Source organism: Pistacia vera, unplaced genomic scaffold (assembly GCF_008641045.1).
Source record: "Pistacia vera cultivar Batoury unplaced genomic scaffold, PisVer_v2 Contig1046, whole genome shotgun sequence".
Taxonomy (NCBI): domain Eukaryota; kingdom Viridiplantae; phylum Streptophyta; class Magnoliopsida; order Sapindales; family Anacardiaceae; genus Pistacia; species Pistacia vera.
This window is the reverse complement of record NW_022195078.1, coordinates 90,122-109,736: the sequence shown is the minus strand read 5'-3', so window position 1 is coordinate 109,736 and position 19,615 is coordinate 90,122. Positions and strand designations below refer to the sequence as shown.

Here is a 19,615-nt window from a genome sequence, read left to right as displayed (position 1 = left end):
CAATTTTATCCACTTGATTTTTCTACACTTGAGTTGATGGTACTTGAGAACCAGGCTAAGATTTATGTTATTGACATATGTTCTTCTGATAAATTTGCTGGGTTACAAGAAATTGGTGATTTGGTTAAGAATTTAGTTCAGTTTAAAAATTTTTTTTGCGTATGTTGGTGTATAAGCTTGTGAAAGTTGCATTGGTTTTACTAATTGCGACTGCGACTGTTGAAAGAGTTTTTTCTACAATGAATCTTATGAAAAGTCGGTTATGCAATTGAATGGGAGATCAATGGATGAATGATTGTTTGGTCATTTATATTGAGAAAGATGTATCTGATACAATTGACAATAAGATGATTATCTAACGTTTTTAGAATAGGAAAACTCGTTGAGAAAAATTGTTTTATTTTTACAAAAATTGTGTTTTTTAAGGGTATTTATTTCTATCTTATAACTTTTATTGAAGCTCATTAGTCATTATGATGAAAAAAAAAGTGTACTTATGATTAGTTTTATTTATTTATTTCCTAGATCCGCCACTACCCCAGGCTTTCCTTGCTTCTCTCACCTTGTTCAGCACACATTAATATTATTTCCTCCCCACCAAATGCCAGAGTTCAGAAAGGAAAAGTAAAGAAGAAAAGTTGAAACGCACAAAAAGTAAAAGATAGCAGCAATAATGTATGTTATATAAAGCTTTGGATATTACACATCATTACAGCTGGAATTAAGAAGGTTTCATCTTCTATATTGCCTTAATGTGTGTTATAACAATATACGTAAAATATATTAGAGGATAAAAACTTTAGCATTTTGATTTGTTAAAATTATATTTTTTTTTGTCTTTATATATAATATATATCAAAATAAGTAAATATTTTTCTTTTAGTGTCTTTAACATGTACATGTGCCCTAACCTTATCTTGTGGAAACAAGGTAGTGAAAAGAAAGAGGTTTGAAAGAAAGTCTCTAGCTTGTTAAATGAGTAGAGTTTAATTAAATGCAGCTCCAATCAGCAAGAGCATACATGATACAAAGTTAACGAATATGCAAGCACATGAAATTGTCAGAATCATGTGTCATGACAGAGTTATTTGGAGCCATGAAGAAGCAACTCATTATGTACACCAATTCTTACAGCCGCAGCATTAGGGATTTACGAGCTTGTCAATGAAATTATGAAGGCCTATTTCTTCTTCTTTACTTTCCTTACAAAAAATGATGATGACATATTTCGACTTGCAATTCTAAATCGCCACGAAAAAGTATTTAGTCTTGTAAATAGAAAAAATATGTTACTCACCTGGGACCCGGACATGAAGCAAGTGGCTGACATGAGAGTAAAAAAAGACAACATTTTGCATTCCGCTGGAAGGTTTGTCCCTTCAGATCAAATTCTGGGTCCCGCATTGCAGATGCAGCGGGAGCTACTATGGTTTAAGGTGAGCATCCAACCAAGCAATGAAAGAGTTATTTTTATATTTTTAATTACTTCTTCAATTTAAGGCCCGAAACTCATGAAAAATGAGAAATTTTTTATATATAACACGCATTCCTTAATATTGCCCAGCATTTTCTTATCTATTAAGCTAGGGTTTTGTGTATATATGCTCAGGCTGTGGAAAGTTTTGTTCATCCATCCCTTCAAGAACAGCGAAACGAGTCCAATAAAACTCCTAGACAAGTGTTTACTGAATCACACAAGAATTTAGTCAGAGAAGGTGAAAGATGGATGAAGGATACTGGTTCATCATGCATTATTGCATCTACACTCATAATCACAGTAGTGTTTGCTGTGGCTTTCACTTTACCAGGTGGCAATACGAATGATGGGATCCCTACCTTTTTGTCTAAGAAATCTTTCAAAATCTTTATCATATTTGATGCGCTTGCACTCTTTTCAAGCAGCGCTTCGTTGCTGATGTTCTTGGGCATCATTGCTTCACGTTATTCAGAAGAGGATTTTCTGGAGTACTTGCCAAATAATTTTGTTATGGGCCACGTCACTTTACTCTTCTCTGTTGTATGCATGGTGGTAGCCTTTGGTGCAGCCATTTGCATGACTCTTGCTCATATATGGATACCACTTTTTTCGCCAGTTGCCCTTGTTGGTTGCCTCACAATGATCTTATTTTCAAGGCTGCAGTTTCCTCTTTTGGTTGAAATGTTCTCATCCACTTATAGACCACCCATGTTTTAACCAATACAGCAACTGACAAGTCAACATATGAGTTCCAGCTCAGCAACATCAGTTCAAAAACAGTCTGTTATTCTGTTAAGTCGGTGTGGTGAGAAAAGTGTGTTAGTTTAAATAAGCAAAGTTTGTTAACAACGTTCTGTTATTTTCAGTTCCTCTTTTATCACCTGAAGATCAGGAGATTTCACCTGAATTGCCAACATTGCATTGGCTATATAAACCAGAATGGTAGTCTTGAAGTATTAATGAAAAACTTGTTTTCTTTATTGCAGTTTCCTCTATTGGTTGAAATTTGGATAAGACCGAGCAATTAACTTCATATTAACATCTTTTACTTTGCTAACATCTAGTTTTTTGTGCTGTCCAACTTGTATTGTAGAGAATTGGCAGTCTGATTGTTGCAATAATAAGATGATTTGTACATGATTAATAGATAATGGAATTTATAGATTAACAAAAACAGAGATCTAATCATGGTTTTGTAACTGCCCTTAGTCTTTTCCATTTCTTATTATTTGTCTTCAGTAGCTAAAGATGATTTTATTGCTGGGGTAAGGAACGTTTAGCGGAAGCACCTTGTTGCCCGGATTTTGAAACTTCCTCTCCAGTTGTGCCCTTATGATCGAGGTAATAACAATTTAATGCAAATAACACATGCATGTATATATGTATCAAAAACATGAAATACAAAACAAGAGTAAGAAAAAGCTTACTGACTCATTTGCTATTTTTTTTTTCCTTGTTGAATCCTTACTGAGTACCCCAAGTGTGATACCTCTAGATTGATACACATAGGATCTCTCGTCGATGGGAATTAACCCAATATAATGGAATCAAGAATAGCTTCTTCCTTGGGATGGCAAAGAATATCAATGGCTAGGGTTTTTTTATAATTTTTCTATTCTCTTTTAATCTTAGGTATAATGAACCCGGAAGTCTCCTTTAAATAGCCAACAAATATTGGATTAGTAGGCAATCCCTATTATATTTTATTCCAGTTTAATTTATTCTCTGATGGATTAACTAATAACTAAATTTAGGCCCATTTGAGTGCTAGCCCAATTTAGGTCCAAGTTTAATTATTAAATCCATTTATAAAGCCTCCTTATTTGGACTTAATTTTTTAATTAATTAATTTAACTAATTAATCAACAATTAATTAATTTAATCAATTTATCCGATCACAAAAATACCATTTTAACCTATTCTACTAATTAGTCAATTAGGACTTATGGAAACTTTAATATCTTCATTAACTCTTTAATAAGAAAATCTCTGATTCCCATCAAGCTTAGAAATCCTTAATATGTGTGACCATTTTAGGTTCATTTATCGATTGGTAATAAGGTAAATAATCAACTCTTGATATTCATCTTCTTTACAAACCATGAGTGACACCTAACAGTATATCATTCCCCCCAATCAATGAATTAAGTGAGATCATATGAACCTGTAAAATTGAGCGTTTCAGTCATGTCATCTCATTCCCTCTAATATCGTGTTCCGATCAAGTGCAAACCATGGTATAGTCAAATCTCTAACTTGATCACATAATTCAGATTATTTTAAAATATGGAATTATGTTTCTATGAAACTATTCATAAAACATAAATGCTTTGGCCAAAGACTTCCTCCACATTCATTAATCCCTTGAAACACTCAAACTCGTAATATTCAAGCCATCAAATTCCTTATTGAATACATATATGACTCTGTATATGATTAACTCATGACCAACAAGCACTACACACTAGATATAAACAATCTAGTGATAACGTACAGAAGAACCATGAGTACCCATGCACAAGACATGATCACATCTCTGGTCTAAGGATAAAGTGACACTAATGCACATAACGATGATCATTGACTGACGATATTATACCCATGTGATCAATCGTCCAACGGTCATGTTCGATGCTTCATTCTCTAATAAATCACCTCATTACTCGTGCCCTTATGATATGAGTCTCATCACCCAACCATTAACATCTCATGCCAATCAATGGCGGCACATAGTAATGTTGATCTTGTGATAATATTGCCCTTGATTATTATCACATCCGATCAAGAACATACTTAAGAGCGAGTCATGCTAAAAGAATTCTGATACTCATATTCTCAAACTCTTTGAAAAATAGAATTCTTTCTAAAACAAGCTTAAAGACATACACAACTTAATTAAATATAGATGATACAAAGTAGCTTAGAATAATCGTCATTTTATTAGTGATAAAACATTACAAAGTTTATATATAATTGTTGCCCTAAACCTTATATCTATCATTGGCTTTAGGGCACATACACTAACATTAATAACTGCCGATGAAATATTATGCAGAAAATTATGTGCAATTTGCATAATGAACTGATACTACAGAGCCAAAAAACAGATTTTGTGTGATTCTGTCTGCAGGTTTTATATTCTGGATTTTCTGGAATTAACCAGAGGGAAAACACCAAAAGACTTCTTCACAGAACAAGTGAAGTTCCGAATTCTGCAGATAATTATATTCTAGCTCTTTGAAGATAGAGTATAAGTATACATCTAATTCCATATAACAGAGATAAAATTAAATTGGCAGAAAACATTAAATATTTAGCCAGTCTTTATTTTATTTTTATTTTTCTTTATTAGGGTCACTCAATATGTAATCTCTTTATGTCCATATTGTCTGGAAATGTTCCGTGTTATCTGTGTTGAAGGACAAGTTGGCATGGATTGTTACGTGGCAGTTGAGTCATATTAAAAGGTTGTTAAACGTCAGAGTGTGTTAGTGTAATTAGTTAAGAATCAGAAATGCATGTGTAAACAGTGCATGCGTTTGTATATAAGCTGTACAGTGTCACGTGAATAAGTGAAAAAAACTGAATTCTTCTTCTCTTCAAGTTATTCAATTTCTTCTTCTCTCAAATCTTAACATGGTATCAGAGCAACCGATAAGGGGCCAGAAAAACATCTGTTTTCGCCACACTCCTCCATCCATTAGAACAGGAATTTTCGCTCAACAACATGAACTACCAGCAAGTTAAGGGTAATGCAGTATAAGCCTCAAAGATCTACACTTCTGTTTTGTAAATCTTGTTCAAATGTTTAAGATCTAATCCCGAGATATTAATTAGGATGGTATCCACGTAATCAATCCTGAACAAGCTAATTTTTCTTAGCTTTTTAAACTAGATCAAGTGCAGTCCATAGCCTTACCAAGTTTTGAGATGAATTTTATCTTTATGAGAAATTGGAGACAACAATTCCAGCAACGCCTACTTGCACAGCTTTCATTACTGCAAATGGTAGAATATTTAAGTATAAAAAAGCCTATTCAAATGCTTGTGACAGTCAACAATAATATTCCCATGATTATAAAGTATGTAACAGAGCATAATCTTAATGAATTTTCTAAAACATAAATGAATAGATAAGTGACACAAGAGAAGCATTTTTCTAATTCAAAATCAAAAGAGCTCAAGAACGGCCAAGTACATATAATTGATAGAAGCGAACAGCGTTGCTTCTGGCAGCAACCACCTCCATGGTCAGGCTAGATGAGGAAGATAAGACCTGGAATTGATCCCTTAAAAAAAAAAAAAAAGGAAAAAAGGAAAAAACAGGAGTCTCAATGTACATACAAGTGCCTAAAGTAAACATATCAGTTCAATAAATATGAAAAACTTACCATTATGGCATCAGAAGCTTTGAGGCGGAGCAGGAGCTTCGAGAAGCAAAGCGACAGCAGCAAAGGCTTAATTTTATTATACGACGACCAAATTCACAGCCCTCTGAAGCTCTGCTAGTGGGCAAAACGAAAATCCAACTGATTAATTAATAGGAAAGTGACCAATCTTGTTCTGAAAATCGGAGAAGTAGTTTCACACAATCATTTAAGAGTAATACTACACTTACAAAGAAATTTTACAAACATTTCCATACAAAGTGATGTGACAAAAAATGAATGGAAGAGTGAATTGACATTTTGTTTCACTATTTCATTCATTTTTTATCATCTCACTTTGTATATAAATCTTTATAAGTATTCTTTCCGAGTATTGTATTATTGATCATTTAAAATTCGTGAAGATGAAGATGGACAGAGAAACGACTTAAGTAAAAGGCCACAATAACGGGCGTTATGCAACGAAAATATAATGGGTACGTTAAATAACGACACGATTAACGGTTACTTAACTACGATAGTAACGAACGTTAGTTAACGACATAAATAACGGCCACTTAATAATGGTATTATAACGAAAATTTTGATGGAATAATTATGGGTGTTAGATGACAGAATAATTAACGAGCTGTTATTAACGGTTTTATTAACGATGTTAAATGACGTTAGAACTAACGGACATTTAGTAACGGCAAAAGAAACAGACGTTTATAAACGGCGAGAAATACTTTTGTCACTTAACGGCGTTAACTAACCATGAAAGAACCATTCGGAAGTTAATGAAAACGATGGAATGCAAGCACAACCACCATCAATTATCCGACTTCCGCAATAAATCATGCCGTGTAGAGTTTCCGTCTCCAATGTGGTGGCTTTTGTTTGGTCGGTAGTTCGACATCAAGCAAAGAGGGCGACAGGCTGGGTTTCATCGGTGGTTTGACAACAAGTGAGGGTGGCAGACTGGAGACTATGGCATGTGGGATTTGCTTAGTCTCTACAAATGAAAAGATATGGTTTTAATGGTGAGAGGATTCGGGTTATTGGGAATGAGTTTCGAGTTTTTGGCTTTGATTTTTTTATTTCGGAGAAGAGGTGGGAGTGGCTGCCATGAATTTTGGTGGTTAGGCAATTATATTTGTCCATTATGAGTTTGAACTTATCATCATCTATATACCATTTGTGCTGGGAAGTTAGAGAATTGTGGGATGATGGAGAATTCAATATCTGAAAGAGGAAATGGAGAATTCTGGGACGTTAGAGAATGTGCAAAAGTTAATGGAAGATACTATGAAGGATTTGTGCTCGATTGGACGTCTTTTCCCGCACAAGAGCAGCCAGGAATAGTTAGTGCCCAAAGCAAGAATTGTTGATAAAGGAGGCGGTGGCTGTTAGTTGGCTTCAGGAGGAGCTGGGATTTTATTGCTCTTTATGTATTTTCGCCTTTGATGGTGCATGTAAAAGCTTGTAGCAGAATATCTGTAGTTAAATTTTTAAAGCTGATCTGGGTTTGTCTGAAATACAATGACTTGTGTAACAATATATGAGCAACTTCAGTTTCGTTTTCTTCATAAAGCAATTGCTGTACACATGTGATCAACAAGAACAGTTCGATATAAAGTCTCATTGTAACTTTCAAATTTCTTTACTAGATTTGATTCTCGCACATAATAAGATGAAATTAAACTGTTGAATCAGTTGGAAAACAAATATGGGAATAATTGTACAGTGTGGAGGATAAAATCAATGATCACAGTTGATTCCACCCATCCATCCATTGCTTAATATGGCATCCATGTTAATCGTCAGCAGGTTGATATCTCTTAGCCTATAGCTGAAATCAAGTGTAGTATCTGTATTTATCAGTTTAGAGGACCCTTCACACCTTACTAAGTTTTGAGATCCATTCTAAATTCATGAGAACTTGCAAATAAATAGAAGAGTCAATGGTAGTGTAAAACTAATAGTCATCACCTCTTCAAGTACAGAATAGTGGCAGGAGAATAATCTAGCCGTGATTGGAGACAAGAATCCCGGAAACACCTACTTGCACAGCCTTTATTGCTGCAGATGATAGGATTTCAATTATCTCACAAGCCTATACAAATGGTTGTAAGAGTCGAGACTGATGTGTCCCATAAATAATCAAAGTTGTGTAACAAAGCATAATCTTAATGGATTTACTAAAGGGGCTAAAAGGAATTCAAATAAGAGTATCTTCTGTTATAAAATCCCAAGAATTACAAAATATATGATGAAATTTCATAAAAAAGAAAAGGGAAAAGGTAAAGAAGATCATCTTTAGTGATTTATGTTGTAAATAACACATGAATAGATATGAATATCATCAACTGGAGCTTTGAGCTTACCGTTTTCACGAATGAGAACCCATCGTATATCCAGCAAAAACCACTGACTAGTAAGAATTCCTAGATTCATATCAGAAGGTAAAAGGAACAGTTTATGAGTTTAAACCTCCAAACATAAAGAAGCATCCTTGTTCTCATTGGCAAAAGCTTTTAAATTTGAGCCCTGATCCTGGAAAATTCCAAATCCACTCAAATATGTAATGATTTTTGTCTATGACTTCAAACGAAAAGCAGAGATGCAGTTTGATATCCTATAGAAGTGGTGTTTATCAAATGAGAACAGAGAGCAAAACCACAAACTCTATGGCATTGGCACAATCAAATGCAGGACATGAACATGGAATTTTTAAAACAATGACAATTAAAAGAGTACTATTGGTCCCAAACCGCCAATGGATCCTACTCAACATTCCATTGAGTTAGTTAAAAGTACTGGAGACGAAATTTCTGAGGTGAAGCAAGATGAGTCCAGCGAACAAACCGCTGAATCGCAGTCTTAACAGTGATGAACCTGTGAATGCGGAAGGTAAGTAAAAGACATTGATATTAAGTAAAAGTTCAGCATTTGTTTGTATTAATTAATATCTTTTTAACTCTTTCATTTGTTGATTCAATAACTGATACATCATAATTTGGATTTAATATAGCTAGCAGAAGGGGAGACCAAACCACTGAGGTGAAGCAGGGTGATTGAGGTGAACAAACTGCAGAATCGCAAAGCCACAAGAACGATGAACCCGTTAATGCAGAATGTAATTAATTAGTTTGAAATTTATTGATTTGGAGTAAAAATTCTTTCTATTGATCATATCTGTACATACTTCGGAATTCATAGTGAAGAAAACGAGTGAGGAGAATGTGGATCATATTCGGTACCAGTCATTATACAAGGCTGTACAAGAGAATGATTGGAAGAGAGTTGAAGATCGCGAGGTGTTGATCGCCAAGATTAAAGTATTTCTTGAGGAAACAGTTAGTCACATTCTTACTCGTAATTTAGACGCCCCCTTTTGGCTTCTGGAGAAAGATTGCATCGATGGTTGGTCCAGAATCACTAGAACGATTGAATGATGAATATGGTGGCCTAACGCCTATATTCCAGGCCGCTAGATCATTACAGCTACGGTTTACTACCAATTCATAAAGCTACAAATCATGGCCGACAGATTAACTCTGCTTAACGATCTGATCAATTCTGGTGTCCGTAGTCAGTATGTAAATTATATTAATTCTCTTTTATTATTTAACATTACTAAGGATATGATACTTATACAATTATCATGACTGATTGATTCATCTTTCAGATATAAGTCAATTTTGTTTTGGTTTCTTAGTTTTATTAGTTTAACATTGTTTCTTCGGACCGTGGACTTGCTACAGCAATCCTTTGGCCTAATTTTTTGTTGATCTCTACTGCATTTACAGGTATAGCTTTAGACTTATTGAAACGATATCCAAACTTAGCTCGTCTCCAGAACCAGGACAGAAGAAGTATTTTATTAATAGTGGCGAATAAGCCTTTGGCGTTTGAAAGTGAGATCAAGCTTGGATTTTGGAAACGCTTAATTTATAAATTGAAGGTTTTATAGCTGGAGAATTCTAAGGAAACTGCAGTAAAGTTAACTCACAAAAAACATAATACGTGAATGGTCCGAATTCATCAAGCAGCAAGGCAAAAATATACATACTTTACAGTACTGTTGCACCTACTCTGCAACAGGTTTTACAAAAAAAAAATCATCAGCCATACTTTGCTAACAACTACTAACAAATCACATTACATAAACACCTAATCAACAGCAGATTTATAGCTGAATTTAGCTAAGGTGTACATAATATTAATTAAAGAAATTCAGTTCCATTGTGTTATAGTAGAACCAAAACAGCAGCAGAACTTCAAATTTTGCCGCCAAAGTTTGCAGCTCCAGATTCCAAAACTGTGACCACCTTCATGAGTTTCCAGCATAATATCATCTTGATCGACATGAATGTTGGTGTCAACAATCTTTTAATTTTTTTTACTTTCTCTGCCGAGTCACAACATACGCAGAACTTTGTTATTCAAATAATATTACATATACAAATTCCTTATAGAATGTTTCTCTCAAATGTATGTCTCATAACCACTATAATTTTGCAGGGATTCCTGTGCAAGAATAACATATTCCTGGCCCTGAAAGTGTGGACAGAGACATAAAAATTACCTCTGAGAGATCAAAGACAAAGTTAACAGAATTCACACATTTGGGGTTTTTTCAACAAATGTTGTCTACTGGCAGAAGCTTTGGTTTGTAAACGTCCCATCTAAATATCTCTTCATTCTTATAATTATGATACTGAATGCTGCCATTTATTTTTATAGTTATAGCAGGTGCTTCGCGCCAAAAGAATATATATAATGCTCTGGAATGCCCTCATGCACTTAGGTAATTAAGCATTAAATTATATATTCTCTTAATTAAAGGAGCAGTTTGAAAGAAAGTTTCTAGCTTGTTAAATGAGTAGAGTTTAATTAATTAAATTTAGTGCCAATCAGCAAGAGCATACATGATACAAAGTTAACGAATATGCAAGCACATGAAATTGTCAGAATCATGTGTCATGACAGAGTTCTTTGGAGCCATGAAGAAGCAACTCATTATGTACACCAATTCTTACAGCCGCAATATTAGGGATTTACGAGCTTGTTAATGAAATTATGAAGACCTATTGCTTCTCGTTTGCTTTCGTTAAAAATGGTGATGACATAGTTCGACTCGCAATTCTAAATCGCCACGAAAAATTATTTAGTCTTGCAAATAGAAAAAAAAAAATATTTTACTTACATGGGATCGGGACATGAAGCAAGTGGCTGACATGAGAGTAAAAAAAGACAAACATTTTGCATTCCGCTGGAAGGTTTGTCCCTTCAAATCATATTCTGGGTGCGGCATTGCAGATGCAGAGAGAGCTACAATAGTTTAAGGTAAATATCCAACCAAGCAATGAAAGACTTATTTTTATCATCTTAAATACTTCTTCAATCTAAGGCTCGAAACTCATGAAAAGTAGAAAATTTTATATATAACATGTAGTCCTTAATATTGTCCAACATTTTCTTATCTATTAAGTTAAGGTTTTATGTATATATATTCAGGCTGTGGAAAGTTTTGTTCATCCATCCCTTCAAGAATAGTGAAAACAAATCCAATAAAACTCCTAGACAAGTGTTTACCGAATCACACAAGAATTTAGTCAGAGAATGTGAGAAATGGATGAAGGAGACTGCTTCGTCCTACACAATTGTAGCTGCACTCATAATCATAATAGTCCTTGTCGCAGCTTTCACTGTACCAAGTGGCAACGACTCTGCTAAAGGGACACCCATTTTCTTGCACAAACCATCTTTCATTGTGTTTGTCATATCAGATTCGTTTGCACTCTTTACTTCCACTGCTTTACTATTGATGCTCTTGGCAATCCTCACTTCGGTTATGTAGAAGAAAGTTTTTTGGAATCCTTGCCGAAGAGTTAATCATTGGGATAGTCACCTCGTTCTTTTCTATTCCATTCATGATGGTAGCTTTTGGTGCGACCCTTTACATAGTTTTTTGCCATCTATGGAAATGGACCATCATTCCAATTTCCCTTCTTGGTTGTCTCCCTATATCCTTATTTGCTCTTTTGCAGTTTTCTCTGTTGGTTGAGATGATCTCTTCAACTTACGAATCAAGCATTATACAACCAACCAAGCAATTCCCCAGAAGAGCTATAGAGCAATAGATTACTTTAACAGTACTGCCTTTAAATTACACGTTTTTGTCCCCTTTTTTTTATCTATAAAATGAGAGTAAATAAAATTCTTGAAATTAAGAATTACATGCCTCTAAGCCATAAGGCCTAAGTAATTAGAATGGAAAAAAACAGAGCAACAAATTGCTTTGGCATTTTCATTTTAACTTTAGGGGTTTAAATTCCACCTCTTTTATGCTTTAGTAGTGGTGTTATGATTGAGACTTCTGGAATTAAATCTAATTCTCTGTGCTTATAAAAGATGAATAAGAAAAGGCAAGGGGGGTTTAAATGGCGTATGAGGAGATTTAACCCTGTATTTAGAAAAGATGGACTAAAATTTCTTCAAAGCTACATAATTCAATGCAAATGAAGTTACTAACTTGCTTGATATTTAACACCCTAAACCTGTAAACCAGTATAAAATATAGATTTAATAGAGTTAACTTAAAATCTAACATAAGAAGTATAAGAAATAAAATGGGATATTGGGTTAGGAAAAATAAAATAAAATAAAGGAAGATAGAAATTTAATCAAAATATGGCTTTTCCCATTTTTGCCAATTGGGCTGGTCTAGATAATGGGCTTTACCTTCTTTCAATGTCTAATGTTTGGTAGCCTGTATATATGAAGATGGCTTGATTTGGTGAATGATAAGTCGCTTGATTTGGTAAACAAACTCTATTTTAAACATCCAATCTCCTTAGGCTTGCTCAAACATTTATATATGGATCTGAAATACGATCAAAATACTTGAAATATAAAATATCTCCTTCATGACTTTGATAAATCTTGTAATTTGATGTATGTTTTAATCTTGTAATGTGTAATGTAACCATTTGAACCTTATACTTTATTTCTTCTGTCTTCCCTATTGAACGTCCAACCCAAACCTGAATATCTCGGGACTCAACACTTTTTTTTTTCTTTTTTCTTTTTTCTCAATCTTCATCTACAAATATTCCCTAAAAATTTGTAAAATATTAGGGAGTCAGTAATACTATAAATTAATATATTTATACTATATCTAACTTTATAATTAATGTAATTAATAGTTGTTGGATTGAATATTTATGTTCTAGCTGCTGTCATTGAATTATTATACGTATGCTTTGTAAATTTTCTGCACTTTGTGTTGACCTTCTGACTAGAAACAGAGAGAAGAAAAGAGAAGTGGACATTAGAAATCAAGAGTAAATTACATGGAATCCCGCCAGGTTTTCCTTTTTTCTCTCACCTTGTTCAGCATATTTTAAATATTATTAAACTGTGAAAGGGAAAAGGGGGATGGTTCCTTGTATTGTAAAAAGAAATTCCATTGACAGCTAGAATGATATATAGCATCTTGGAATAAATTATTAATGAAATCAGAATGAGAACGGATAGTTGTTAGGTTAGGAACTGCAGAGATAAACCAAATGTACGATGAAATTTCAAAGTTGTATAACAAAGCAAAATCTTAAACGCTTAATCGATTTACTAAAGGGGCTAAAAGGTGTTCAAATAAGAGTATCTTCAGTTACAAACTTCCAAGAATTACAAGATATATGATGAAATTTCAGAAAAGAGAAAAGGGAAAAGATAGAGAAGATCCTCTTTAGTGATTTATGTTGTAAATAACACATGAATAGATATATGAATATCATCAACTTGAAATATCTAATTCTTGTTGAAAATAACTAAAGTTTATATAAAAGTAAGATGGTACAAATTAAAGGAAACTAATACTATATAAAGCAGTAAAGATAAGATAATTATTCTCTGCATAAATGTTTTCTTCTCCCAAGAGCAATCAACCCATTTTTTCCCTCAACATCTTTTGAAGTTTTTATTCTTTTTCTTTTGTTTATTCCCCTAATTTTCTTGTCTTCTACTCTTTGTATCAGGTCCCTTTCATGCTTTCGATTTATGATTTGCATAATTGCAAGTGATGAAGTTCAAGTGTGAAGGAGCTTGGACCTTAACCTTCAAGCCCATTTTGTAACTCTTCATTAAAAGAAATAAGATATGAAAAAGGGGTTCTGGCCTCAATGCAAGACCAGTCCATGTATTGGTTTATTTATACAGCTTAGGTTGTTACAATGATAAGATACATTTGAAATCAGCAACAGATATCAAGTACAAGATATGCGGAAGCAGAGTTTAAAATGGAATCAAGTTGTTGGAGCTGATAAGGTTGCTGCAGATGTGGAAGTCGTTGGTGATAAGTCTGCTGTGTTGAGAGTTGACTAAGTCTCTTGCTTAACATTCATGACCATATGCATGTTGACTCATTTCATATATGAGTAAAACTATTTGTACAAACTCTCATATAAACTGATGTGGTATGTCACATGGCATACCATGAGATATTAGGGGTTACCTAACTTAATGGCATATTAATGTTACGTAGACTTTCATATTACGTGGCACTCACATGATATGTTACGTCAATTTATATAAATAGTACGAGAGTTTATACAAATAGTTTTACCTTCCGTATATATAAAAAAAGATAATTACTAGTTTGAAAAACCTTCCATATTCCATAAAAATAAACACTGAGACATGAAGAACAATAGGCATAACATCAAATCCTTGAAAAAAAAAAAAAAAAAAAAAAAAAGGTGGGAATTGCTTGGAGACGAAACAAATAATATACTTTAAATAGTATCAAAGCAAAACTTTAATTTGCTTGGATGGGAAGTACAGTATAATTGATTTATCAACACCCAATTGGGTTATTACACTAGTCTTCTCTGAGGATTGGTATATATAATGAGGCAGTTGTGAAATCCGCAATCACATGAATGGCCAGATTCTTTAATTTGCTTATACATAAAGCAAAGCTAACTACATAGTATAAGGCACTCACTTTTTTCTTTTACCCTATTAAAGATTACGAGTTTGGCATGTTTTCTTCTTCAAGGCTGTTTCTAAAGCAATATAATTCTTATAGTTGAGAATAATCTGACTCTGACCCAGCTGTTTATTTTGATCTTTATTCTTTACTTAACTAACTTGCAAAGTGTATATGCTTGCTCCTTAAGATCAAGTTTGGGATCTTTAATTCTTGCTGCCCATATAGAACATTCATCGAGTAAGAAAATAATATTTTGTACACTATTATATATACTTAAATCTTTGGAATAGCTTGAAGAAAGCTCTATTGTTAAAGCAATGCCAAAGCAAAGCTTAAAGGTTTCCATTTCTTGTTATAGAATAATGTTATTAGTACAAATTACTTTTTGCAAATTAATATATTATGATATAATGAGAGAAGTAATTAACATAATTTCTCGCCAATTTATTCTCATAGCATTGATGTCAAACTTTGGGTCAACCAAATAGAAATTTGAACCGGGTCGAGACTTGTATGAGTTTACAAGCATTTTTCATTTAATACGCATCCAAGTTTTATAAATTGAATCTCAAATTCATTTGCTAGCAATGTAGATTTGACAAATTGCCCATCCCATGTTTATAGACCTCGCGTTGTCACACCGCCTATCAGATTGCAAGTGTGCTCTCGTACTAATTATCAAATCTTAGACCTAAAACAGACGATTTATACTTAGTTGGATTCGAGATTTAACAATTAAGTACTCTTAAAAATTGATATTAGGGAAGTAACTTTTAGTCTCTATCAAATTGATCAATATCCCCTATTACTAAACACACATCTACATATATATATATATATATAATATATAATATATATATATATATATATATATATATATATATATATATAAAGAAAAAAAAACTCTTTAAACATCGTTTATTTAGGCTTTTGGTTTGCATCTCTTTTCCTCTTAATTATGTTTTTTTTTAATGCCCCTTTTCTCCGATTTCGAATAAAATAAAAGTATATTTAAAAATTATTAAACATTTCCAATAATTATAGTCAATGTTAAATTGTCAAAGCAAAAACATATTTAAAGTGGGGACATTATATTATTATTATTTATTATAGTAAGGTGTTTGAGTCAGCTTATGTACATCTCTATTAATCTTCAACACCTTAGAATATCGTTTGGATAAGAGCTTTGATGACTACTCATATTAGCAATAGAAGAGAACTCGACTAAAACATTTTAAGTAATAAAACCAAGAGTCTCTATCTAACCGAAAACTAGTTTCATTGATGAATTCGATGGGCATAAAAAATTACTTCAGTATATTATTCATGCATAGGGTATAAAACCAGGGTGGCAGCATTTCACACACAAAAAAAAAAAAAAAAAAAAAAAAAAAAAAAAAAAAAAATCAGTTTCTCATTTCTTTTTCATTCAATTACAATCTCTGATTTCTGAGTACTGCTGCCATGGTGAAAAAGATGGCTTCAGGAGTGCACCAGGCAATGGCTCCAGCAGATCATCAGCAACAGGAGGTGGGTCTGGTTGGGTGTGAAATTGTTTCCAGCGTCTTGGGGCAGTTGGAGACGACCATTACGCCAGAGAATGACCTAGAAGGAGGACTTCCTGAGGGTGCCAAAAAGGAACTGAAAAAGCTTCGTGAAAATCTGCAAGAAATTCGAGATGTGCTGGCTGATGCAGAGCAAAGACAAGGGAAGGAGAAACGTTTGAGATTTTGGTTGAAGAAGCTCAAAAATACGTGCTATGACTTGGAAGATGTTTTGGATGAGTGGAACATTGCTGTCTTGAAAATGCAAGTCCTGGGCGCTGATCAGAATGCTCTTATTCGTGAGAAAGGAAAGGTATGCTTTATGTTGCCCTCCTCTTGCATTTGTTTCAATAGTCTCAGCGTACATGGTGACATTGCTCGGAAGATTAATGACCTAAGTAAAATTATAGATGATATTAACGAAGAGCAAAAAAAATTTAGCCTTAATAAGATTGGGAGGATTGATGAGAAAATAGAGAGGGTCAGTGTCTCCATTGATGATGTGTCTGAGATATGTGTTCGAGAGGATAAGAAGAGGAGATTAGTGGAAAAGTTGTGTGAGAGTGGGGTTAAAACAAAACATCCCCATATCATATCAGTTGTAGGGACGGAAGGAGTCGGAAAAACAACTCTGGCTCAATTCGCCTACAATGATAATTTGGTGATAAATTATTTTGATATAAGAATATGGGTGCGTGCTTCTGACCCTTTTGATGAGCTTAAGATAGCTAAGTCTATCATTAAAGCTCTGAAAGGGGAAGTCTTTTATATTGATAAAACTGGGTCTCTTTTTCAATGGATTAGTCGATCTATTTTGGGAAAGAAATGTCTTCTTGTTTTAGATGGTATGTCCGCAGAAGACTATCAAAAATGGAAGCCATTTTATCGTTGTCTCAAGAATGGTTTACCTGGTAGTAAGATTTTAATTACCACTCGAAAGGAGGTCGAATCAAATGATGTTTTCCAAGTTGAGAAATTGCCTACAGAGGGATGTTTGATGTTTTTAAGACATTTAGCATTTTTTGATAGGTCTCCTGAGGATTGGAAAAAATTAGAAAACATAGGTAAGAAAATTGTAGAAAAGTGCAATGGTTTCCCTTTTTGTGTAAAGATTATTGGGAGTCTCTTACGCTTTAAAAGTACCAGCGAGCAATGGCAGAAAATCTCAGAGAGTTATATATGGGAACTAAAAGAGTTAGAGGAGAAAGATTATTTTCCATTTCTGTTTTTGAGTTATAGTGAGTTACCCACAATGATAAAACGATGTTTCTCATATTGTGCTATCTTCCCGAAAGATTACAATATGAGCAAAGATCAATTAATTAAATTGTGGATGGCTCAAGGTTATCTTGGTTTTGGAGAAGATGAAGAAATGGAGATAAAGGGTCAAAAGTATTTTGACTACTTATTAAGACTATCTTTCTTCGATGTGTTTAAAAAAGATCATGATGGCACTATTTTACGTTATAAAATGCATGATATAGTGTATGAATTCGCTCAGTTTATTAGTAAATTTGAGTCTTTAACCATCGAAGTCAATGGTCTTAAAGATGCATCCTCAAACGCTGCTCACCAAGAAGCTCACCATTTAATGTTAATGGCCAGGGAGGGAGCTCCACTTGCTAAATCCTTATGTGATGTCAAAAAGTTGCGAAGCCTCATAATTCTGGGTAGAGTTACAGATCTCTCATTGCTTTGTAACGACCCATTAAAGTTATTTGATCAACAGATACCTTTAAGGGCTTTAGATCTCAGTGCAAAGCGGCAGTATGCGAATTCAGTTAAAGAGATTCCAGGAGAGATAGGAAAATTATCACATTTGAGATATCTTAATTTGTCCCTTTTAAATTTCAAAGAATTGCCAGAGACGTTATGTGAGTTATGTGCTTTGCAAACTTTAGAGCTGAGTTGGTGTACCGAACTCAAGAAGTTACCTCAGGGGATTGAAAAGTTAATCAACTTGAGGCACATAGTAAACAATGGAACTTCACTAGAGTATATGCCAAAAGGAATCGAGAGATTAACTTGCCTTCAGACCTTAAGTGAGTTCTTTTTGGGTGGTGGCAGCGGCGAAGCATGCACCCTAGAGTGTCTGGAAAATTTGAACCACCTCAGAGGGTCTCTCAGTTTAAAAAGGTTGGGAAATGTGAAAAATGTGAATGAAGCCAAGAAAGCAGAACTGAAGACAAAGAGAAATCTCCTCTCTTTGCATCTAGATTTTGAAACGGAGGAAAAAGAGAAGGTGAATCAGGAGGAAGAAGAGATTCTTGTAGCCTTGCAACCACCTTCTGATATAGAGGGGTTGGAGATTCGAGGATACAGAGGCCGTGATATTTCTCTTGATTGGATCCTGCCATTAGAAAAACTGAGTATGTTGAATCTCCATGATTGCATGAAGTTTGAGAATTTACCTGCTTTGGGAAGACTTCCATCCCTTGAATCACTCTCTATATGGAATATGCAGAGTGTGAAACGAGTTGGTAATGAATTTCTGGGAATCAAAAGTGGTAACGCATCTGCTATTGTCTTTCCGAAACTGGCGTCGCTCAAATTTGTTGACATGGAAAAATGGGATCGAATGCTTATAGATGTACCGGAAGAGTCAATAATCATGCCATGTCTTCGGTCGCTATCATTTGTACATTGTCCGAAATTAAGCAAAATACCAGACCGCATTCTGCAGAAGACAACTTTGGAGGAATTGAGTATCAATTGGTGTTCTATTCTAAAACAATGTTACAGCCAGAGGAGTACTGGAGAGGAACGACACAAGATCACATCTCCAATATCATGATTGATTTTGCATATGAGCAAAGAAACGGCCATGGGATTTTCAAACAGCAACTGAAGTTGTGACAGACTTACAGGTAAATGCATAAGTATAATTTCAAGAATTAATCCGGTAAAATGTTTAATATATTTTTGCTATGTGTATGTCCACCTACTGAACAATTTTGTTTCTCCATTTTGCAGGCATCAGTAGAAAATTGTACTATAAATGTCAACTTCTTTTGAATCTGATCTTTACAGCCCAGTTAAAGCAGAGATTTCTTGAACTATAATAGGCCATCATCACCAATAAGCAAAGGTGATTTCCCTTAAGCATCTTGTATAATCTTCTGTCCATATTTCTATATGTTTGCTAGTTATCACAATTTCATTTTATTGATCTCAGAGGCACACTAATTTCTTGCTGCACTGGCTTTAATGTCTTCCAACAACATTA

The 19,615-nt window shown here is 34.0% G+C and overlaps 2 protein-coding genes across 2 annotated transcripts; both read left to right on the top strand.

Moving 5' to 3' along the window:
- The first annotated feature begins 1,310 nt into the window (after positions 1–1,310).
- On the top strand, positions 1,311–2,194 carry LOC116127526 (ankyrin repeat-containing protein NPR4-like). Its single transcript, XM_031413184.1, has 2 exons — positions 1,311–1,436; positions 1,610–2,194. Exons 1-2 carry the CDS (start codon positions 1,311–1,313, stop codon positions 2,192–2,194), a joined length of 711 nt encoding a protein of 236 aa, XP_031269044.1.
- A 14,127-nt stretch (positions 2,195–16,321) lies between these two features.
- On the top strand, positions 16,322–19,183 carry LOC116127517 (disease resistance protein RGA2-like). The gene has a single exon (XM_031413178.1). It carries the CDS (start codon positions 16,322–16,324, stop codon positions 19,181–19,183), a length of 2,862 nt encoding a protein of 953 aa, XP_031269038.1.
- Positions 19,184–19,615: the final 432 nt, after the last annotated feature.

Excerpts from the sequence above, each read along its gene's own strand:
- LOC116127526 (XM_031413184.1), top strand. The coding sequence starts at position 1,311 with ATGAAGCAAGTGGCTGACATGAGAGTAAAAAAAGACAACATTTTGCAT. Across the intron at positions 1,437-1,609 it reads GGGAGCTACTATGGTTTAAG|GCTGTGGAAAGTTTTGTTCA; the intron begins GTGAGCATCCAA and ends ATATATGCTCAG.
- LOC116127517 (XM_031413178.1), top strand. The coding sequence starts at position 16,322 with ATGGCTTCAGGAGTGCACCAGGCAATGGCTCCAGCAGATCATCAGCAA.